Below are 20972 nucleotides of genomic sequence, written 5' to 3' on the forward strand. Positions count from 1 at the left end.
TGAGCAGTCATGCTGGAGATGGAGAAACCCGTGGAATAGTTCAGGATCCACATGACGCAACGTGACGTATATACACGATTCTTGTATAGTATGTACTCCAGACATAACCTCCTCACCGCACTGTCAGATACAAATATATAGCATTTCCAGCAGAGTCCGAGTCGAATTCCAAGCATAGCATCTGCAAAGCTTCACAGACAAGTCCAACGCCCCGCCTCTCTACCGCCTCGACCTCGGCTTCGGCGCGGGAGGCGGCACCGATGGCCCCGCGCCGCTCGACGACCACTCCGTCAACATCCCTAGGCCCGGCACCTCGTCCGCCTCCGCGCCGAGTGCAAACGCGAGCCGCGCCCGCGCCCGCGCCGCACGTCCCTTCGCCTGCGCGCGCGACCGCGGCGACACAACGGCCTCCGGCGTCCGCGGCGTGGCGCGACGGTTCGCGCGGGTCCCGGCGCTTGGACCGACGCGCGCGTGCGGTTGGCTGGGGCCCGCGACGGGAGTCTGGGGCACGCGGCGCGCGCCAGCACGCGTGACGCGCGGGCGTTTGGGCGCGCGGTCGGGAGGGGATTCGAGGTCGCGGCGTGCGGCGGTGGCGAGGATGGGAGGACCGGGGTCGGCGTTGTTCGAGGAGTCGCTCAGCGCGGCGGCCTTGCGCTTGCCGGCGCGCGTGGTGGGCCGCTGCGCGGGCTCCTCGAGGTTGATGGGTGAACGCAACATGTTGGTCGTGCGGGCGCGTGGCCGCAAGGAACGCGCGGTAGAACGGGACTTTTCTGCTTCGGCGGCGAGCCAGGGGTGCACCAGCGCCTCAGAGATCTTCATGCGCGCGGAAGGGTCGTGCTCCAGCAGGCTCTGGAGGAAATCACGGCCTAGGATGCCAAACACAAGTGTTTAGCTGGTGGGATACGGAATCGGGCGATCAAAGTGCGTACACTCAAGGCTGCAGTGGAACTCGTCAAGGAGCTCCCACTCGATCTCATGATGTTTATTGTCATCGTCTTCATCCTGGCGGAAGATCGAGCGCGAGAATAGCCTTTGCGAGCATGTTATGTATCAGTAGTGCACAGAAGCCGGGAAAGGGATAATGATACTCACATTACTCCGACCGTGACGCCTAGACTCCAGCTATCTACGATTTGGCTGTAGCTCTTCCTACTGCGAGCTTCGGCAGTCACTTCGGGTGCCGAGTACATCTTCGTGCCGCATTGAGTCTACAGCGCAGTGTTAGTCGGTCTAGCAGCGAAGTCATGCGTGGCAACGAACGAGAGGAATGGCGACATACTCTGAGCGATGTCCTCGAGTCGACCAACTTGGCCAATCCGAAGTCGGCAAGCTTCGCAATCGGAGGCCTGTCATTCGTGAGCAGCACGTTCTCCGGCTTTAGGTCTCGGTGCGTCACTCCTTCGCGGTGAACGTACTGCAGAGGCAGGCGTCAGTGAGGAGCATTCGTGGGGGGTCACATCACATACAGCCAAAGCTTCGCAAATCTGGTAAGTGAAATATTGCGCTTCGCGCTCGGCTGGCCATTTCGTCAGGCAAGACGTCAATACGTCGACTCAGGACTTACTCAAGCCGGACCGACGTCTGGTAATGTAGGAAAACAAGTCCCCCCCAGGCACGTATTCCATGACCATCCCTACAAAACGAGAGATGCATTAGTGGGAGTTCGCACACCACTGACGTAATACTCACGAAGCTTCCCGCTCCGTTCGTCGAAGAACGTGTCTTTGATCTCAAGGACGTTCTTGTGCTTCAACCTCTCTAGAAGCGCAATTTCCGTCCGAAGGTATGACTGAAAGCGTTCCCTGTCGTCTCCGGGACGCAGGATTCCGGGGTAAAGTCTGTCTCCGGGAATGACCTTGATCGCTGCCCACTCCTTGTCGCGCACGTGGAGTGCGAGGAATACTCTTGCGTTTGCACCCTCTCCGATTTCGCGGTGTACGTCGTAATATTTGCCGACGAGCTCGTGGCTGACAGAGCGCTCTGAACCCGCTGCCCAGAGCCTGAAGAGAAATCCTGCGAAACGAGTCTCGATAAAGAGAGAGGTGGTGAGACGGAAGAATCAACGCACGATCATCACGATCAGGTCGGTCTGCAGGGTAGGTGTCTCTGTACTTGCTGAAGGAGACGATGTTGAAGTTGTGCAGCAGTCGACTTTCACCTCCTCCGATCTTGACCCCATTCAGCTGAACACAATTTTAATTGATAACACCGTCCACGAGATGACAGAAACATACTGACCCAGAGACCACCGTGTGAGTGTAGGTCAGAGACGATCACAGCGGAGGTTGCGCTGTGATCACCATCCCACTCGAGTGAGCAATGCTTGCGACCTGGTATCGACGGGACATGGAGAACAGCGAGGCAGAGAGAAGGAAAGAGACCCACTGATGAACTTCGCTCCAGATAACTGAAAGTCCACCGCCTCGTCGGGCACGGTATGTCCACCTCTGCCTATGACGTACGTTGTCTTCCCCTTACGAAGGTCTATGCGGAACAAGTGTGGATTGTGGGGATTAAAGGGTATCAGAGACCCCCACACGTCTGCATCAGGCTGACAGTCAGGCTGAGAGTCGTCGACTGTTTGCGTCGAGTCTTGGGAAAGACTTGGCTCTTCGATGGGCATTGCGGCACACAAGATAGAGCTCGCTGAAATTAGAGTATGTTGAGTGAACGCAGTGTATATCAGGGGTATATATCCGTCCACAGAGAGGAGGGTATCGCGGGGGAACGGGGGAGATGGTGGTGGAGAGGAAAGAAGTCGCTTTTAACCGCCCGTCGCCGTTGTGCTCGTGACCGAAGTTGAGTCGCCTAGACGCCCAGCGGCTCCGCTCGGCAGCTGCCCAATTTTGGCGCGGCGCTCGACCTGACGGGAGACAAATGTGACTCAGCCAATTGTTTGGACTCCGATCAACTCCGCGGCGCGTTGAGCGCGTGGGGGCCATGCGGACACTGCTGCGTCGCGAACCGCCATCATCTGCAGACTGCGCGCCCACAAAGACGTGTTCCTCCTTTGAATTGTTGGCTCTTCCCACAGGATCCAGGAGCGCTGGAGAGGGCCTTGTCGACACGCTTCAATACGCCGTAAACTACCTCTGGACGCCTAATTGAACTATACAGCCCGTTCATGGTAATTCTTGCCTCGTTTGTCAGGCGTTGGCCAAGCGTTTACTATGACTCTTCCAGGGTCGAACCATTTAGTCAACTCTTTCCTTCTCCTCTCCACAACTCCCACGCGGTATCGCCTAAGATGGCGGTCTCGCAGTCGACTCAGTTCTCGACACAGTCCACGGAGCCCGCTTCCCAAGTCTCCATGATGTTCATCGACAAAGACATCTGGGGATCTCTCATCCCCTGCAACTCTCAGAACCCCCATCTGCGTCGAATAGACATGTGCCACAACCAGCGCAAGTACACTTTCGGGCGCAGCAGAAAGGAGGGAGTGAACGACGTTATTCTACCTTTGCACGCCAAGATGAGTAAGTCCACCGTTTTCGCTCACGAGCTGGTTCCAGGGCGCTCGCTCAGCACGAGTGAGCGCCCGGTAGCCTTGCTGACGTCGATAAGGAAGGTCAGACACACTGCACGATCGAGTGGGACGGCGACCACTCAAAGTCTTCGGTGATCATCACGGACTGCAACTCGTCAAACGGCACCTTCGTAGGGATCTGCACGCCGATCTACGCGAACGTTTACTCAGTGACGACCGCCTTCAGATTGGGGACAGGAAACTCGGCCGGGGCGAATCCTCGCTCCTGAAGGACTGGAGCCAGATCTCCTTCGGGCCTCCGGTGACCAACAAGGACAAGGATGCGCGACCGAAGGAGGATTACCGTGCGCACCGCTCTCGCCTACTGATCCTGACACTCACCCACGCTCGCAGGCTACATCTTCCGACACATGGCCGCGATCCGCCGCGACCCCGCGGACGGCGCGAAGGAAGGTCTCTACGACCTGTACGACATCTCGCACGTGCTGGGCAAGGGCGCGTACGCGACCGTCGTGCGTGCGCTGCACCGGCGCGAGCGTGTCTGGTACGCGATCAAGATGTTCCCCGGGGATCGGCTTCGTCAGGCTCTCGACACGTCGATGAGTCGCGGGATCGGGGAGAGCACGACGACGAAGAGCTTGATGAAGGAGGTGACGATCTTGCAGATGATGAATCATCCGAACATCTGTGGGCTCAAAGAGGCGTTTTACGAGGGCGATAGCATCAGTGAGTGCCAATCAAGGTCGACAAAACGTCGCGCTAACGGCACGTAGGCATTGTGCTGGAGCTGTGTCCCGGAGGAGACCTGATGTCATATTTGTACAAGCGGGATGTTCTGCGTGCGTGCTCTTCCCATTTCCCCCGGTACGTAGCTGACTGGACCACAGTCGAACCAGAAGCGCAAGACATGACCTACCAGATTTGCGATGCGCTCAAGGTCATCTTACCCGGCTTCTCTCCAAACTCGATATTGTCACTAACACCAGCTGCAGTACATGCACCGGCTGGGCATCGTGCACCGCGATCTCAAGCCCGAAAATGTGCTCCTCACTACCGAGCATCCTCCAATCGTCAAAGTTTCCGATTTCGGACTGGCGAAGGTTCTCGACTCGCTGTCTGTTCTGCAGACCAAATGCGGCACGCGCGGCTTCGCGGCCCCGGAGGTGTTGGCGCACGGCACGAATGGGTACGACAACGTCGTGGACAGCTGGAGTTTGGGCGTCATGGTCTATTTCATGTGAGTCTTCGCGCGCCCCAGCAACGCAGTGGTCTGACGCCGATATCAGTCTGACGAAGAAGCATCCCTTCGCGGACTCCCACGAGGAAGACGAGGGGCCAAATTGGGAGCTTCTGAACGACTACAACATCGTCGGCGAAGGTCCGTTAGCTCGCGTCCCTGATCTTCCCTTTCTCACATGTTCCTTAGGAGAGGCTTTCCTCCGCTGCCTCCTCGAGCCCAACCCCACCGCACGCCTCGCGCCCGAACAGGCCATAAAGCACTCCTGGCTTACGCAGAGCAAAGCGCGCGTCAAGACACGCCGCCTCGAGCGCGAGCTCTCCCTCCAGCAGCAGATGCTTCGCACCGGTGCCGCCAGGTCATCGACCAGCTCCGGCTCCGTCGCGACGATCATGGGCGGCTCCGGGGCGACGATCATCATGGAGAGCCTGCAGGTGCGCGAAACCGCGCGCACAACCACCACCACCACGCGGGAAAGTACGCCGACGACGTTCGAGCTACAATCGTCCCTGCCCTTGGTGCGCGCGCACTCGCGCGCGAAGGTCGGAGAGAAGCGCCGCGCGGAGGGGAGCGGGCGTGCGAGAAGGAGTGCGGGGGCGATGCGCACGCTCGGCCGCAACCTGTCGAGCTTGTCGGTGGGCAGCGACGAGGAGCCGGCGCGCAAGCGCGCACGGGTAGGGTACGCAGAGCGTGATGCGGATGGAGAGGAGGATGAGGCGGCCTGGGCAGCCTGGGAGGGCTCGGCGGTGTCGACGTCGACGACGAGCACGATACCGACGCTAGGGTGGGTGAGTGACCTGCGGGAGCACGAAGAGGAAGGGGTGCCGGGACTCGGGATGCCATGGCCAGTGAGCGAGCGTCGGATGTGAGATTGGACGGTTTCTGTGCTACGTGACGATGCTGTCGATTGCTTTCCTGCTGTGTTTTGCATGTACAGACACTGGCCCGGGGCGTTGCGTAATCTGCTTTGTAGTCATCACCGTGCTTTGTTGTCGTTCGAGGATTGCATTCGACTGGCATGGGTACTTCTGATATCTCCTCATTATCAGAACTGCGCCGGAGCTTAGTGAGGGGTTCTCTGCCACAGTGCCTCGTAACCAAGCAGCGCCCGCAGCTGAACGTCGGGCATCGGTATGCTGTAGACAGATCTGTTGCTCTTGCAACAGATTGTAGTCGTGCATTAATATTAATCGTGATCCATTGGTCAGTACAAGTTGGTGGTATGTGGGGGAAGTTGACTTACCTCTTCGCCCTCCTTTTGAGCCGGGCGCGTTCGTGCTTTCATTCCTTTCTCCCTGACGGAGTGAAGTCCCCTTCGCTCTCTATGTCCTCAGGAGACGGGTCTTCCGACGCTGCGGAGGCCGCGGAGGTCTTCGCGGCACTCAACACCATGTGGGCACCCTTCTTCGGATGCACCGCATAATTAACCCCCTCCCGCCTCCTCCCGTAGCTTCGTGGGAAACCTCTGCGGGGTCGCAACCGCTGGTGAGCACTGGTCTGGCTCATTATAAACAGACCCACGATTTACTGGCTTAGCGCTGCTGATGTTTGAGTATGCGATCACGTTCGGCGACGAGGTGAACCTGTTCTGGCCATGGCGCGGGCGACGACTGAAGGGCAGCCCGGTGTTGTTCCTGCTGAACCGATACATCGTCCTCATCACCGCAATGATGGATGCGTCAGGAGCACTGTTTCATTTTTCACCTCAAAGGTGCGCACGATCCCTTTGAGCTTACCTTGTCCTGACTTCGGTGCCAGCTGTGAGCCATGACGCTCGTAACGAACATCTTTGCGTACCTACAGTACGTTCCCTGGGCAGGTGCACGCCGCGATCATACGCGCATCTAGTCACTTCGCACTCACACTAGCCACAGCTTTCGCCGCGCTTCGTGCATATGCACTGACGTCCAAGAACGTCCCCTTCACGCTCCTCATCCTCGCGCTCTCCATGGTCCCCCTGGGAGTCAACCTCCTGGCCTTTGTGAACGGACTACGAGGCGTCAATGTCCTGGATTCGGCTGTGTAATCGAAGAGAACATCTCCCCCGAGCTTGGAAAAATGTGAGTCTCAGCCTCGCGAGAACATTTGACGTCCTCACCCACAATAATGCATAGGCGTAGGGCTCTTGGACCTGTCGACATCATTCTCGACCGTTGAGGACGCAGTGACCATCATTTCGAGAGGCGGCCTCATCTCGGCTGACCTGCTGCTCGTCATCGCGACCTGGCTCGCAACCGTGAGGCGTGGTGCGCTACAAGCGGCCCGCGAGAGCGCGAGACTGTCGTTCGCGGAGGTGCCCGAGGATCGGCTAACGGAGATCGGGGCTCGGGTAGATGATGCCATGCATGCACCAGCGCAAATTCTAACTATGGTTGGGTAGAAAGTGGAAAGTGCTGCATTGCCGCTGGGGTCGTGCAGAGACGGGGCTGGACGGCCGCGCGGGGGACAGAGGAGAGACCGTGGGAGCGCTCGAGCTCGAGTCGCGTTGGTGTGGCGTCTAAACAGCTTCATTCGAGTCTACTACTACATCCACGTCTCCGTACTACGTCCGCCATCCCTCTCTCCGTACGCCGCGCGGAAGGTCGGGCCTGCACATACTCAAGGTAAGTAGGTTCTCCATTGGCATCGTCTGCCCGTCCAATGACTCATCGCGTCTTTGCCACAGCAGCAGCTTGCTCGAGGAGTTAGGCCTGGGCGGACGGCACCTTCGATGAGTTGAGGGCCTCGTGTCTCGGGCGCCGACTGGGAAGGCGACGTGCGCGCCCGTTTGTGCGCGAGTTCCCCTCTATGCTCGACCCACTTCAATCCCGGCCCTGGCCACCTCCCGTCAGAATTCCGGCCTAAACACGAGCTCAGAACGTACCGTTGCTGGACACATATGGCTTGTACCGTAGGACACCGGGCCGGTAAGCCCCATCCAGCCGCTTACGCTCTCGTGTCACTGACAGTCGTAAAAATATCATGAACGTACCGTGCGGCACACGGGCGTGCAGCCAGATCAACGCACCGTCCTCCACCGGGCCCTGGCGCGCGTCGACGAAACTTCCGAGCCCACTCGGAGAGCGCCCTATGCGTACGTCCCTCTCACGCGTGACGCGCAGACGTCGTCGGGTTCTAACGCGATATTCATATCAGCAAAAGCAACGAAAAGACAAATCAGACACGCACATGGTTGCGCTGGCATGCACCACCACGGCGTGCTGATGAGCGGCGGCAGGTGAGCGTATTGCGCTTCGTCTTGGTGGAGACAGTGATGCTAGCGCGACTCGAGGCGGAACGACTCATCACGTACCGCATACAGTCACGAAAGACTGACACAGGTGTCGGGTGACGAGGTGTCGCGACGAAACGTGGATGGTCGAGTGCGGTCGAGCGTGCCTCTGATTTGCGGGAGGACGGATGGCGAAAGGAGTGTCCGAGGAGCAGGAGGAGTGGCGCCAGCAACAGACGGCAGCGGAGAGGAAGAGCGAGCACACGCAGCACGCGATGCCGGTAAGCCCTACCCACCTGCGTGTCCGCTCGTCTCACCATCGTCGTTGTGAATGTACCGTGCACAGAACGCTCGTTAGCGTGCAGCGAAATCAAAATCGTGAAGCACGTACCGGCGAGGGCCATGTACCGGGCCGAAGCGACTTCCAGGCTCATACGGAGCGCACCAGAGGCGTTTCAGATGGCTCACGGGGGGACGTGGGACGTTGGCAAGAGCGGGGAGAAGAGCATGGAGGTAGGTAGGTCCATGTGTTGCATCGGGAACGCGCGTACCGGAGCTGACCAGACTTCCATCAGCCCATTACAATGCACACAAACACCGACGTACCGCTTGTGTCCCCACATGCGACGCATTCATTCGGTGCGCAGACTTTGTCCGGCTCTACTAACGCGGTGTTGATATCATCATCAGCAGCAGCAGCAGCAGAACACAAACACGTACACGGTTGTGCTTCCCTGAGCGTGACCGCCGCTCGTTCCGTAGTGCATCACACGGTAGAACCGTCGGAGAACGAATGGTACACCAGCATCCGACGCCGCGGTGGGGACAGGTTCAGACCATACCGCACATGGTCGCGGGTCGAAGGTCGAAGGTGCGTTGGAATCAGTGACGGGATCGTCCGAGGAGGGGTTGTGAGAAGAACAGACGGCGGCGGAGAGGAAGAGGGGAGGGGAGGCCAGGGACACGACATCTGACGCCTTTTATGCTCCCAACGGGCGACACCGTCGGCTGCGGCTAGCCAATATCATTCTCCGGGGTGGTCCCGGGCCCCGGCCAAGCCCTGACCCAGCGTGCGCCCGTGCCGCAGGCCCTTTCAGGTACGCAATTCACACTCTCATTTGAACGTTATCTCGAGTTGATTGCGATGCGCTCTACAACTACGGTACCGACATCACCCCCTACGTCGCGTCAACGCGCTGAGACCACGACCGTGACTAACTCTCATCGTAGCCCTCGATAGGGTCTCTCGATGCCTCCCTCCCGAATGGACGCTCCGCTCCGCCTCGTCCTCCGACGTAATCTCCCGCTGCGACTTCGTCACCATGCAAGACATCCGCCGGTGCCACAACCCAAACTCCACCACGCCTGGGTCCCGCCGCTCGCCTTCGTCCGCCCGTGATCCCCGTGGGAGGACGAACGGCGTCGGCGCCGCAAGGTGGCAGTTCGCCCTCGCCGCCTCTGCCTCCTCTACACTCACGCGCTCGAACCGCAGGTCGCCACGGTCCCACAGCCGGTGCAGGCGGGTGAGCTCGTTCAAGCTCTTCGCAGTGTCGCTGAGGTTGCTGAACTTGGTACCGTGCGGCCAGCCGACGAGGCGCAGCCGGTGCTTGACGAAGACGTGTTTCGCGAACCGCTCCAGCGTCCAGCGCATCTCGGTCTTCGGGTCTTCGGTGAGACGGACTGCAAGGTGCGTACCGTCGGCGTGAGTGCGCGCATAAATAGAACGTTGCTCACCCAACTCCCTCTTGATCTTCTTGCGCAGATGCCGCGGATGCGCGTCGTGTGTCGCGTGTATCCGATGGCAGGGTCGAGCGTCTGCCCGAGCTTGAAAGCCTTGCGCCTATGTCGGGACATTCTGCGCGGGTCAAAGCGTCAGCGAGCACCTCACGAGAGGCAGAGGACGTACCGGCGGGTGAGTGGATGTAGTATGCGCCAAGAGTGAGCATTGATCCCGCTGACAAGCCTATGTACGAGCCCGCGTTCCGCGTCTCCTCTCGGCAGTGACGGTGGCCGGCGGGGGACGCGACCCAGGGGCACCAGCTCTCATCGCCGGCCGTCGGACGGGCCTGGCCAGCACGCGCCATCAATCGGACGGGACCCACAGCTGGTCGTCGCTCCGTCGATGCCCTCAGGTACGCGCGCGCTCCTGTCTCTCAGGCAATCGCCACCGTATCTCCTCCCGATTCCCATCTCCCGTCCGCAGCGGCGCGCGCTCGCTCGCCCGGCGACAATCTCACCTCGATCCCGGTCGTCCCTGACAGTGTAGCGCTTCCCGAGACAGCGTATCCTCGTTCCACGATCAGGTACCGTCCGTCTCGCATTCCTGTGTACCACACCATGCACTGAATCACTTGGTATGTCTTCCGATACTCCTGCGTCTTGTGCTTGCCCGCTTTGTTAACAGCAAGTCGCGCTCCCGGCAGACGGCTCGTGGGGACATTGTCCAACGCGGGCTAGCAACGCGGGCCCTACGCCGACGTCCGCGACGAGCCGGGTTCATGCGCTACGTCAGTGGTCCATCAGTCCCTCATATCGCGTCTTTGGCCTTTGCCGCGTTCCGCTGCCCGCACCTGTCAACGCTTCGGTGAGCGCGACATCCCGGCCGTTCCATTCACCTTTCCTGAATTCCTTGTCTCGCGGACGAGCTGATCAACGCCTGCTCTCCTTCTGTAACGGCTTCCGAGGTGCGTGGGGACGCTCTTGCCAGCTTTGTTGAACGAATTTCCGTGTCACTATAGACGGACTGCAACGTCCGCCGCTCTCGGCTGGTGGACGCTCCGCGCTGACAGTGTCCAGCACTGATGGTCCCGACTGGCGATGGTGCCTGCAACCTCTGACGGCGACCTTGTTTCAACTTTCGGGCGTTGCACCAGTGGTCTGTGAGACGTCTTTGGCCCTTGCCGTGTCCCGCCGCACCTGTCCCTCTTTCGGTGAGCGCGACGTTCAGGACGTTCCGTTCACTGACTTCATGACTTGCTAGATGTCCGCTACGCACCAGCGTACGCTGCGTTCACGGATGCGTATGACCGGGCTCTGATACGAGTGCCTGCTCAAGGCGAGACTGGTTTGGTGACGTGCGTATGGAGCAGCCTGTCAGTAATTGGAGTGGGAATACGTACCTGTTTCAAGACTCGCTCGGCGCATTCTGTTACGAAAGTCCTGTCCAGCGCACCCGTCGCCTCACCCTGAACGAGTGTCGAACCGCGCCGCTTGGTGGGTGTAGGTTCGTACGCTCCAAGCACGCTCCGCTCTCTGCAGCATCCGCAGGACGGGTGCGTTCCCAAGTAGTTGCGCGAGGTGCCGGGAATGCACACGGCCGGTACTTCCCAGCGTTGCAGCGCACGCTCGAAGCCGCGTGGACAATGCATTCCCGACCGGGTTCGCTCTTGCAGCTGCGGTAGGCTGCACCAAACAGTGTAGAGCGAGCTAGAACGCGCTCGTGTGCCGAAAAGACTCTTACCGCAAACACCGCGCAGAACGCACTCTGCCACTCGGTGACACATCGGAAGACACACAGAACGTAACCAACAATACGCATCCTTCCGTGTTTCAAAGCGATCTGTTGCATCCTCCGCCGACCGGCTCTGGCAAGCACTGCGCTCGGCGCATTCTCGAACGGCCTAGAGCGCGTCCCAACACATCCTACGCTCCGCGTGGGGGAATGCCAGTGCAGGCACGACTTCTCAGAGCTCCGATTTGGAGCGCTGCAGAACGTTTCTTGCGGCGACGCTGTGCGATGCATGCACACGCGAGGTCTCGTTGACGCAAACAGTCGTTTCGAGCATTGGGCTCGGAGTGCGTTCTGAACGATCGCGCCACGTCATGTTCGCAGACGAGCGGACTGTGCGTCGCGTGCAAGGCCCGTGCGGGCGGCGGACGTCGGTTCCCACCCTGTCCTCACTGACTGTCCGCGTACCGCGACAAGGCACCCCGGGTCGCGGACTGAAACCGCCGGGGGAGGCGAGGGCGGAGGACGGTGTCGAGAGGTCCGATTCGGGCTCGTTCCTCCGTGTGCATCTGAGCGGACGCTCAGCACACGTCCTGTCAGCCAGCCCACGGACCACCGGCGGTACCAGGAGCATATGCGGCGGGGCGACGTGCTCGCGCGTGAATGTCTCGGCCTTCATTTTCACAGGCAGTTGTGTCGTTTCCTGCTGCCGCACTCGTACACTGCACAATTTCAGCAATGAAATATATTGTTAGGGGGACGCCAAACACGGAACTGCAACTCGTCCAGTGTGGCGTTGAGCGGCGCTGCACTTGTGCCGGCAGCCAGGGTGCAGCAAGGAGGGCGGGCAGCTTGGACTGCAACGCCGACATGGGTCGTGCCGCAACAAGGGACCTGTGCTACGGTGTTAGCGCGATGTGAACTCCCGTTTGAATCCACTCACAGTTCATGTGGAGGTCCGCGACGTGCACCGCCGATGCAAAACAACTCACCCGGCTCCCTTGACGGGGACGTAAACGGGACCGAGAGGTCGGCGTCGGCGGCGTTCTATGGGAAGCACTGACACAGCGGTTCGCCGACCGCCCGAGCGTCCCATGCCCTCGCTGATCACAGCCATCCACTCATCGCCCAACTCCGAGAGGTGGACGTCGCCAACACGTCTCGTCGATCCCGTGCCGCACGCTTTGTGACCGACATCCCGTCCGCCGCAAGCGCGTTTGTCAGTCACTCCAGCCCCTCCGACGTCGTCGCCGCCGACGGTGCGCATCGTCCCCGGGGAGACACACCCGCCGCGGCGTAGTGCGTGCCGAGCGCGGACTCGGCGCGGCAGAACGCGTCGTGGGGCTTGCCGTGCCGACCGTAGCAAGTGGGGACGGACGCCGTGAGGAGCTGGGAGGCGTGTCTGTCGTCTGACATTCCCGTTTGCACGCGTACCGCGCACACATCCGCGGCGCGCTGGGGGTTCGAGTCGAATCGTGCAGAGGTTGCGAAACGTACCTGCAGCCGTGCCACGACCGCTGCGAGGCCGGTACCGACAATTGGACCCAATCCGGTCCGGTACACGCTGTGTGACGCAAAACGTGAGCCCGTGCACGACACACGGGGCCCACAGGACAGACCTGCACGAGCGGCCACGGCGCGTTGAGTGACGGACGAGGATTTGTCCTCCAGCGAGGTCGGATGACGATTCCGTTCGGCGTCGGTGGGCACGGCGGCCGTGAACGGCACCATCAATTGGGCGCGTACCCATCCCCCGCGCTACTCGGCGGGCCCTTGACATGGTGCGTTCCGAGTCCGTGGGTGCCGTGCTCGCCGTGGCACCTGCAGGGACGCGGTCGTACGAGCGTGCAGGGGTGATCGAAAGCGCGCACGCCTGCGTGTTGGCCGCAGGGGACTCGTTGATCCACTGGAGCGGCGTCCGCGAACGTGCCACTGAAAGCACAGGGGGAGGGACATCGTGAGCAGCGTGCCGGAGACTGTGAGCACTGCGCGACGGGCGCGGCCTATGCCATGAGTCTCGCTCTGGCAGCGCGTTCTTGGTGCGGGTGACGACATGATGGGGCGGCGACCGCTTGAACGGGCGGGTATCGAACGGAGCGGCGAGACGGTGGGTGACAGTCGCTACCGAGCGCGTGGGGCTGGAACATGTCCTGCAGGTCGTTTGGCGACGTCAGCAGCGAGTGTGGTCTCAGGGATTTGAACGCCTAGCTCGGTGGCATTCAACCGGAGGGCTGTCGAAGCGAGCAGCGCCTCGGCCGGCGTCCGTGGTTAATGCAAAGCCGGCGAGATGAAGGTACGCGGGGGCGGGCATGTCCCTGCGTGAGCGAGCGAAGTCAGGCACTCACAGGGTGTGAAAGATGGGGAGAATATTGCAGGGGCGGGGGCGGACGCGAGGGTCGGCGAGGACAAGGAGCGGTGGGAGGGAAAAGGTAGATAAGCAGGCGGTCGGGAGGGAGGACGGCAAGTCGCCGTGGCGCGAGATGCCCCAGATTGGTGTGGCTCGTGAGACGTTCCGGTGAGCGTGCTTGGCCAGGTTGCATATGAGTGCTGATATGATGTCGCATGCGGCAGGACTCGGAGCGTGGGGGGCGAGAATACGCCGGTACGTCGGATTTCTGGCGAGCAGTTCTCGTCACTGAGGCGACCATTCTTGCACGCCCAGGGAGAGGCGTCGGGCGGGGAAGTCTGCAGCGAGTTCGTTGGTGGTCGGAGGTGGGTGTATGCTGTCGAGAAACGAGAGACGAAGGGACAGGGCCGAAGGGACGAGAGGAGGGCTCGAGTTGGGGCTTCGCGGGCGGTCAGAGGTTGCTGTATGCTCCGCCCTCGGATCGGTCGATGCGAGACATCGTTCTCGACCGGGAGAGATGCCTTTCCCCGTGCGGAGTGGGTGCTTATCTGCCTTGTCTCGTTGTCCGAGCGCCCACCTCTCCTCTCGCAGCGCATACGCAGCGCATACACCTGCTTAGCTCCGACTCGCCAGCGCACGGGTTCGTGTTGTTCGTAACTGCGCTCGCTGCGTGGAGAGCGTCTGGTGAGCAGACGAAGCGACGTCGGGCACTGGGCGAGAATACGGTACGTCGATCGGATGGCTGCCGAGGGGCTTTCGCCACTGACAGTGGCGTTGTCGCGTCCACAGGGAGAGGAAAGTCGGGCGGGAGGACGTCTGCGGACGAAGGGAATAGGGGACGGCTCGAGATGGGGCCCGGCTGGCGGTTAGAAGTGGGTGTATGCGGTCGACGGAACGTCGAGAGACGGGCAGGCGGGGCAGAGGGCGGGGGCGCGGGGAGAGGCTAGGATACGGAACGTGAGCGCTCGGGTGGACGGTGACGAGTGCGGCGGGAAGAGAAGTCGGGAGGAGCGGTGAACGCACTGCCGGCCAGCGTCGTGTTAGGCGAGGTCTTGAGGCGTGGTGGAGACGACGGTGCGCGCCGCTTGCCACTGACTGCGAGCGTGCGGTGACAGAGCTAGCGCAGGAAGGTGTGGAGACCGGAGTGAGTGGCAGGGCGCGGATGGTCGAGCGAAGCCCGGGCACTCACCGGTCGGACGGCGAAAGAGGGACGCAGCAGTGCGGCGGCGATGGTCGAGCGACGGGCGAGCGAACGGACGGCATGCGAGTGGGTGTCGGACGTGCCGAAAGGCGTTGGTGCGCTGTCAACGACGCGTCGCGGTGCGCCCAGCGCGGGTCGGCTTCGCGCAAAGAGCAGGGCTAGCGAGAGAGTGGCATGCGCATTGCGCAGACGGCGCATGAGCACGAGCAGGGATCCAGCGCTCAGCGCTCAGCGGCGCGCGCGGCCCCGCACAGCTCGTCCCACGTCACCCGGGCGCTCGATCGCGCCGCGCTCTTCTGCAGCGACCGCCATCCATCGCCCGGACTGTCGGCGCGTTGAGCGCGTGGGGGCCATGCGGCCACTGCTGCGTCGCGAACCGCCATCATCTGCAGACTGCGCGCCCACAAAGACGTGTTCCTCCTTTGAATTGCTGGCTCTTCCCACAGGATCCAGGAGCGCTGGAGAGGGCCTTGTCGACACGCTTCAATACGCCGTAAACTACCTCTGGACGTCTAATCGAACTATACAGCCCGTTCATGGTAATTCTTGCCTCGTTTGTCAGGCGTTGGCTACGCGTTTACCATGACTCTTCCAGGGTCGAACCATTTAGTCAACTCTTTCCTTCTCCTCTCCACAGCTCCCACGCGGTATCGCCTAAGATGGCGGTCTCGCAGTCGACTCAGTTCTCGACACAGTCCACGGAGCCCGCTTCCCAAGTCTCCACGACGTCCATCGACAAAGACATCTGGGGATCTCTCATCCCCTGCAACCCTGAGAACCCCCATCTGCGTCGAATAGACATGTGCCACAACCAGCGCAAGTACACTTTCGGGCGCAGCAGGAAGGAGGGACTGAACGACGTCGTTCTGCCTTTGCACGCCAAGATGAGTAAGTCCACCGTTTTCGCTCACGAGCTGGTTCCAGGGCGCTCGCTCAGCACGAGTGAGCGCCCGGTAGCCTTGCTGACGTCGATAAGGAAGGCCAGACACATTGCACGATCGAGTGGGACGGCGACCACTCAAAGTCTTCGGTGATCATCACGGACTGCAACTCGTCAAACGGCACCTTCGTAGGGATCTGCACGCCGATCTACGCGAACGTTTACTCAGTGACGACCGCCTTCAGATTGGGGACAGGAAACTCGGCCGGGGCGAATCCTCGCTCCTGAAGGACTGGAGCCAGATCTCCTTCGGGCCTCCGGTGACCAACAAGGACAAGGATGCGCGACCAAAGGAGGATTACCGTGCGCACCGCCCTCGCCTGCTGATCCTGACACTCACCCGCGCGAACAGGCTACATCTTCCGACACATGGCCGCGATCCGCCGCGACCCCGCGGACGGCGCGAAGGAAGGTCTCTACGACCTGTACGACATCTCGCACGTGCTGGGCAAGGGCGCGTATGCGACCGTCGTGCGTGCGCTGCACCGGCGCGAGCGTGTGTGGTACGCGATCAAGATGTTCCCTGGGGATCGGCTTCGTCAGGCTCTCGACACGTCGCTGAGTCGCGGGATCGGGGAGAGCACGACGACGAAGAGCTTGATGAAGGAAGTGACGATCTTGCAGATGATGAATCATCCGAACATCTGTGGGCTCAAAGAGGCGTTTTACGAGGGCGATAGCATCAGTGAGTGCCAATTAAGGTCGACAAAACGTCGCGCTAACGTCACGTAGGCATTGTGCTGGAGCTGTGTCCCGGAGGAGATCTGATGTCATATTTGTACAAGCGGGATGTTCTGCGTACGTGCTCTTCCCATTTCCCCCGGTACGTAACTGACTGGACCACAGTCGAACCAGAAGCGCAAGACATGACCTACCAGATTTGCGATGCGCTCAAGGTCATCTTACCCGGCCTCTCTCCAAACTCGATATTGTCACTAACACCAGCTGCAGTACATGCACCGGCTGGGCATCGTGCACCGTGATCTCAAGCCCGAAAATGTGCTCCTCACTACCGAGCATCCTCCAATCGTCAAAGTCTCCGATTTCGGACTGGCGAAGGTTCTCGACTCGCTGTCGGTTCTGCAGACCAAATGCGGCACGCGCGGCTTCGCGGCCCCGGAGGTGTTGGCGCACGGCACGAATGGGTACGACAGCGTCGTGGACAGCTGGAGTTTGGGCGTCATGGTCTATTTCATGTGAGTCTTCGCGCGCCCCAGCAACGCAGTGGTCTGACGCCGATATCAGTCTGACGAAGAGGCATCCCTTCGCGGACTCCCATGAGGAAGACGAGGGGCCAAATTGGGAGCTTCTGAACGACTACAACATCGTCGGCGAAGGTCCGTTAGCTCGCGTCCCTGATCTTCCCTTTCTCACATGTTCCTTAGGAGAGGCTTTCCTCCGCTGCCTCCTCGAGCCCAACCCCACCGCGCGCCTCGCGCCCGAACAGGCCATAAAGCACTCCTGGCTTACGCAGAGCAAGGCCCGCGTCAAGACGCGCCGCCTCGAGCGCGAGCTCTCCCTCCAACAGCAGATGCTTCGTACCGGTGCCGCCAGGTCATCGGCCAGCTCCGGCTCCGTCACGACGATCATGGGCGGCTCCGGGGCGACGATCATCATGGAGAGCCTGCAGGTGCGCGAAACCGCGCGCACAACCACCACCACCACCACCACGCGGGAAAGTACGCCGACGACGTTCGAGCTACAATCGTCCCTGCCCTTGGTGCGCGCGCACTCGCGCGCGAAGGTCGGAGAGAAGCGCCGCGCGGAGGGGAGCGGGCGTGCGAGAAGGAGTGCGGGGGCGATGCGCACGCTCGGCCGCAACCTGTCGAGCTTGTCAGTGGGCAGCGACGAGGAGCCGGCGCGCAAGCGCGCACGGGTAGGGTACGCAGAGCGTGATGCAGATGGAGAGGATGAGGCGGCCTGGGCAGCCTGGGACGGCTCGGCGGTGTCGACGTCGACGACGAGCACGATCCAGACGCTAGGGTGGGTGAGTGACCTGCGGGAGCACGAAGAGGAAGGGGTGCCGGGACTCGGGATGCCATGGCCGGTGAGCGAGCGTCGGATGTGAGATTGGACGGTTTCTGTGCTGCGTGACGATGCTGTCGATTGCTTTCCTGCTGTGTTTTGCATGTACAGACACTGGCCCGGGGCGTTGCGTAATCTGTTTTGTAGTCATCACCTTGCTTTGTTGTCGTTCGAGGATTGCATTCGACTGGCATGGGTACTTCTGATATCTCCTCATTATCAGAACCCGCGCGGTCTGCGCCGGAGCCTAGTGAGGGGTTCTCTGTCAGTGCCTCGTAACCAACTTGCAGCGCCCGCAGTTGAACGTCAGGCATTGTTATGCTGCAGACAGATCTGCTGCTCTTGCAACAGACATTAATATTAACCGTGATCCATTGGTCAGTATAAGTTGGTGGTATGTGGGGGGAAGTTGACTGACCTCTTCGCCCTCCTTTTGAACCGGGCGCATTCGTGCTTTCATTCCCTTCTCCCTGGCGGAGTGAAGTCCCCTTCGCTCTCTATGTCCTCAGGAGATGGGTCTTCTGACGCTGCGGAGGCCGCAGAGGTCTTCGCGGCACTCAACACCATGTGGGCACTCTTCTTCGGATGCACCGCATAATTAACCCCCTCCCGCCTCCTCCCGTAGCTTCGTGGGAAACCTCTGCGGGCTCGCAACCGCTGGTGAGCACGGGTCTGGCTCATTGTAAACAGACCCACGATTTACTGGCTTAGCGCTGCTGATGTTTGAGTATGCGATCACGTTCGGCGACGAGGTGAACCTGTTCTGGCCATGGCGCGGGCGACGACTAAAGGGCAGCTCGGTGTTGTTCCTGCTGAACCGATACATCGTCCTCATCACCGCAATGATGGATGCGTCAGGAGCACTGTTTCATTTTTCACCTCAAAGGTGCGCACGATCCCTTTGAACTTACCTTGTCCTGACTTCGGTACCAGCTGTGAGCCCATGACGCTCATAACGAACATCTTTGCGTACCTACAGTACGTTCCCTGGGCAGGTGCACGCCGCGATCATACGCGCATCTAGTCACTTCGCACTCACACTAGCCACAGCTTTCGCCGCGCTTCGTGCATATGCACTGACGTCCAAGAACGTCCCCTTCACGCTCCTCATCCTCGCGCTCTCCATGGTCCCCCTGGGAGTCAACCTCCTGGCCTTTGTGAACGGACTACGAGGCGTCAATGTCCCGGATTCGGCTGCGTAATCGAAGAGAACATCTCCCCCGAGCTTGGAAAAATGTGAGTCTCAGCCTCGCGAGAACATTTGACGTCCTCACCCACAATAATGCATAGGCGTAGGGCTCTTGGACCTGTCGACATCATTCTCGACCGTTGACCGTTTCCCGGACGCAGTGACCATCATTTCGAGAGGCGGCCTCATCTCGGCTGACCTGCTGCTCGTCATCGCGACCTGGCTCGCAACCGTGAGGCGTGGTGCACTGCGCGCGGCCCGCGAGAGCGCGAGACTGTCGTTCGCGGAGGTGCTCTTCCGAGACGGTAAGCCTATTCTCCGGCGACCGTAGGTCCGTAAGGCTCGTTCACGCTTCTGAACCCGCCGGCCAACGCAGGCGCGATCTACTTTGTCGTCCTGCTTGTGCTCAACGCACTGCACGTGACTCTGACGATGATTTCTGTAAGTCTTCCACTTTGCCCACCGCGAAACACGGGCACTGCGCTCACCGAACGTCCGACCTCAGGAAACGCTGCCGTTCCAGGCGTCGAGCACGATTATCTTATTCATCCACCCGTGCGTCGCTCCTTCTTCGTCGCTGAAGTTCGGCCTACAGAGACCCACCTGCAGCATTACCGGGATCCTCGTCTCGCGTTTCCTCATCCATCTGCAAGAAGCTGACCGCCAGGCGGCCGACATGAACTCGCCGGAGGCCCTGACGAGCACCCCGCAGGAAACGGTGGTCTTCCGCCAGGCTGCGACGTCGACGGTCTCGTCGCCCGGATTCGAAGTCAGCCGACGGTGGAGCGACACCGAGTCCATGTACGACGTCGAGTCGCTGAAGGGGTTCGAGGTGAAGGGAGCTGTCCTGGACATCAAGCGTGAGGATAGGGGGGTGGTCGTGGGGCGCTGGGAGGTGTAAAGCACAACAGATTAACGCATACATTGGGGCTGTAAAATAAACGCGTACAGTACAGGCAGCACAGGCTACAAAGATATCGAACTTCAAACGAAACGCACCACAGCAACCGATAGTACAAGATGACACGGGAGGGAACGGACGCACAACGCTAAACTTCACCGTGGAAGACGGAAAGGGAGTATCGCTCGTCGGCTGTGCCCTCTCTGGTGAGCAGGATAGTCTTCACCTGTGGGTGGATCAGTCGACAGGTCAGGTGAACGACGCATATCCTCACCTCAGGGGGTGGATTCAAGCCCAAAGCCTCCGCACGTTCCCAGCGTTCCATGCGAGGGACCCCTACACACGGACCATACTCATACGACCTGAACACCCCTTATATGAGAGACAATGGAAAGGGAGGGAAGGAGGAGGACGCACAAGTCAAAGACGCGGAGGATGTGGTCGACCATGTTCTTTCCCTTCGCATGAACTGCGCCTCCATGTAAGCCTCACCTGATCGTCGCGGACTGTCGCACTCACCAGGGTCGATGTGCCCCATCTGCTCCCTTGTCGCGCCGTACAGCTTCCGCCAACGCTTATCCGACACATCCAACTTCTCCCTCTCCGCCTCTGGCTCCTTCTCCGCCTCGGGCTCCTTGGCCGGCGCAGGGGCGTTCTTCCTCCGTCGCTTCACACTGAGGGACTTATCTCGCTCGTCACCGTCTTCCGCACCTTCATCCGAGTCAGAGAGGACGATGAAGGGGGAGGCGGAGCCAGATTTGGACGAGGTGTGCGAGGGCCGTTTGGAGAGCGCAGGCTTAGCGACAGTCTTCCCGCCAGGAGTTGAGCCAGTGCGCTTGGACGAAAATGAGAGCTTGGATTGTTTCATATGACTCGGCGGTTGGGAAGATCTTCGGAGGGTATGGATATTGCGCAATGGAGGATGAGACTAAGCGAGGGAGCACACTGGGTTCTGTACCAGACGCAAGACAGGACCACTTGTATTA

At 60.4% G+C, this 20972-nt stretch overlaps 6 protein-coding genes across 6 annotated transcripts; 3 read left to right on the forward strand and 3 right to left on the reverse strand.

The window, feature by feature from the left end:
• Positions 1 to 753: 753 nt before the first annotated feature.
• On the reverse strand, positions 754 to 2623 carry BXZ73DRAFT_44309 (kinase-like domain-containing protein; the record flags this gene model as incomplete). The annotated part of the gene is made up of 10 exons (XM_048019314.1): positions 754 to 866; positions 930 to 1030; positions 1093 to 1208; positions 1280 to 1414; positions 1467 to 1516; positions 1565 to 1633; positions 1690 to 2013; positions 2069 to 2183; positions 2239 to 2330; positions 2386 to 2623. Coding segments are annotated over 10 exons (1353 nt in total), but the record flags the coding sequence as incomplete, so codon positions are not given.
• Positions 2624 to 3247: 624 nt separating this feature from the next.
• On the forward strand, positions 3248 to 5047 carry BXZ73DRAFT_44134 (kinase-like domain-containing protein; the record flags this gene model as incomplete). Its single annotated transcript, XM_048019280.1, has 9 exons — positions 3248 to 3476; positions 3569 to 3657; positions 3714 to 3831; positions 3881 to 4213; positions 4261 to 4326; positions 4375 to 4424; positions 4480 to 4724; positions 4774 to 4865; positions 4914 to 5047. Coding segments are annotated over 9 exons (1356 nt in total), but the record flags the coding sequence as incomplete, so codon positions are not given.
• A 4167-nt stretch (positions 5048 to 9214) lies between these two features.
• On the reverse strand, positions 9215 to 9601 carry BXZ73DRAFT_5124 (uncharacterized protein; the record flags this gene model as incomplete). The annotated part of the gene is made up of 1 exon (XM_048020591.1): positions 9215 to 9601. A coding segment is annotated over one exon (387 nt), but the record flags the coding sequence as incomplete, so codon positions are not given.
• A 5989-nt stretch (positions 9602 to 15590) lies between these two features.
• BXZ73DRAFT_44307 (kinase-like domain-containing protein) lies at positions 15591 to 17390 on the forward strand (the record flags this gene model as incomplete). Its single annotated transcript, XM_048019313.1, has 9 exons — positions 15591 to 15819; positions 15912 to 16000; positions 16057 to 16174; positions 16224 to 16556; positions 16604 to 16669; positions 16718 to 16767; positions 16823 to 17067; positions 17117 to 17208; positions 17257 to 17390. Coding segments are annotated over 9 exons (1356 nt in total), but the record flags the coding sequence as incomplete, so codon positions are not given.
• A 1005-nt stretch (positions 17391 to 18395) lies between these two features.
• Positions 18396 to 19986, forward strand: BXZ73DRAFT_99786 (uncharacterized protein; the record flags this gene model as incomplete). The annotated part of the gene is made up of 10 exons (XM_048028112.1): positions 18396 to 18463; positions 18522 to 18556; positions 18608 to 18782; positions 18830 to 18891; positions 18947 to 19053; positions 19105 to 19132; positions 19187 to 19390; positions 19462 to 19526; positions 19591 to 19640; positions 19695 to 19986. The coding sequence occupies 10 exons, from the start codon at positions 18396 to 18398 to the stop codon at positions 19984 to 19986; spliced, it is 1086 nt and encodes a 361-aa protein (XP_047879706.1).
• A 148-nt stretch (positions 19987 to 20134) lies between these two features.
• Positions 20135 to 20854, reverse strand: BXZ73DRAFT_89156 (DNA polymerase delta, subunit 4-domain-containing protein; the record flags this gene model as incomplete). Its single annotated transcript, XM_048025187.1, has 4 exons — positions 20135 to 20212; positions 20261 to 20348; positions 20404 to 20455; positions 20506 to 20854. 4 exons carry the CDS (start codon positions 20852 to 20854, stop codon positions 20135 to 20137), a joined length of 567 nt encoding a protein of 188 aa, XP_047879707.1.
• Between the last annotated feature and the right edge of the window lie 118 nt (positions 20855 to 20972).

This window comes from Epithele typhae (genome assembly GCF_022376455.1).
Source record: "Epithele typhae strain CBS 203.58 chromosome Unknown BXZ73scaffold_13, whole genome shotgun sequence".
NCBI classification, from domain to species: Eukaryota; Fungi; Basidiomycota; class Agaricomycetes; order Polyporales; family Epitheliaceae; genus Epithele; species Epithele typhae.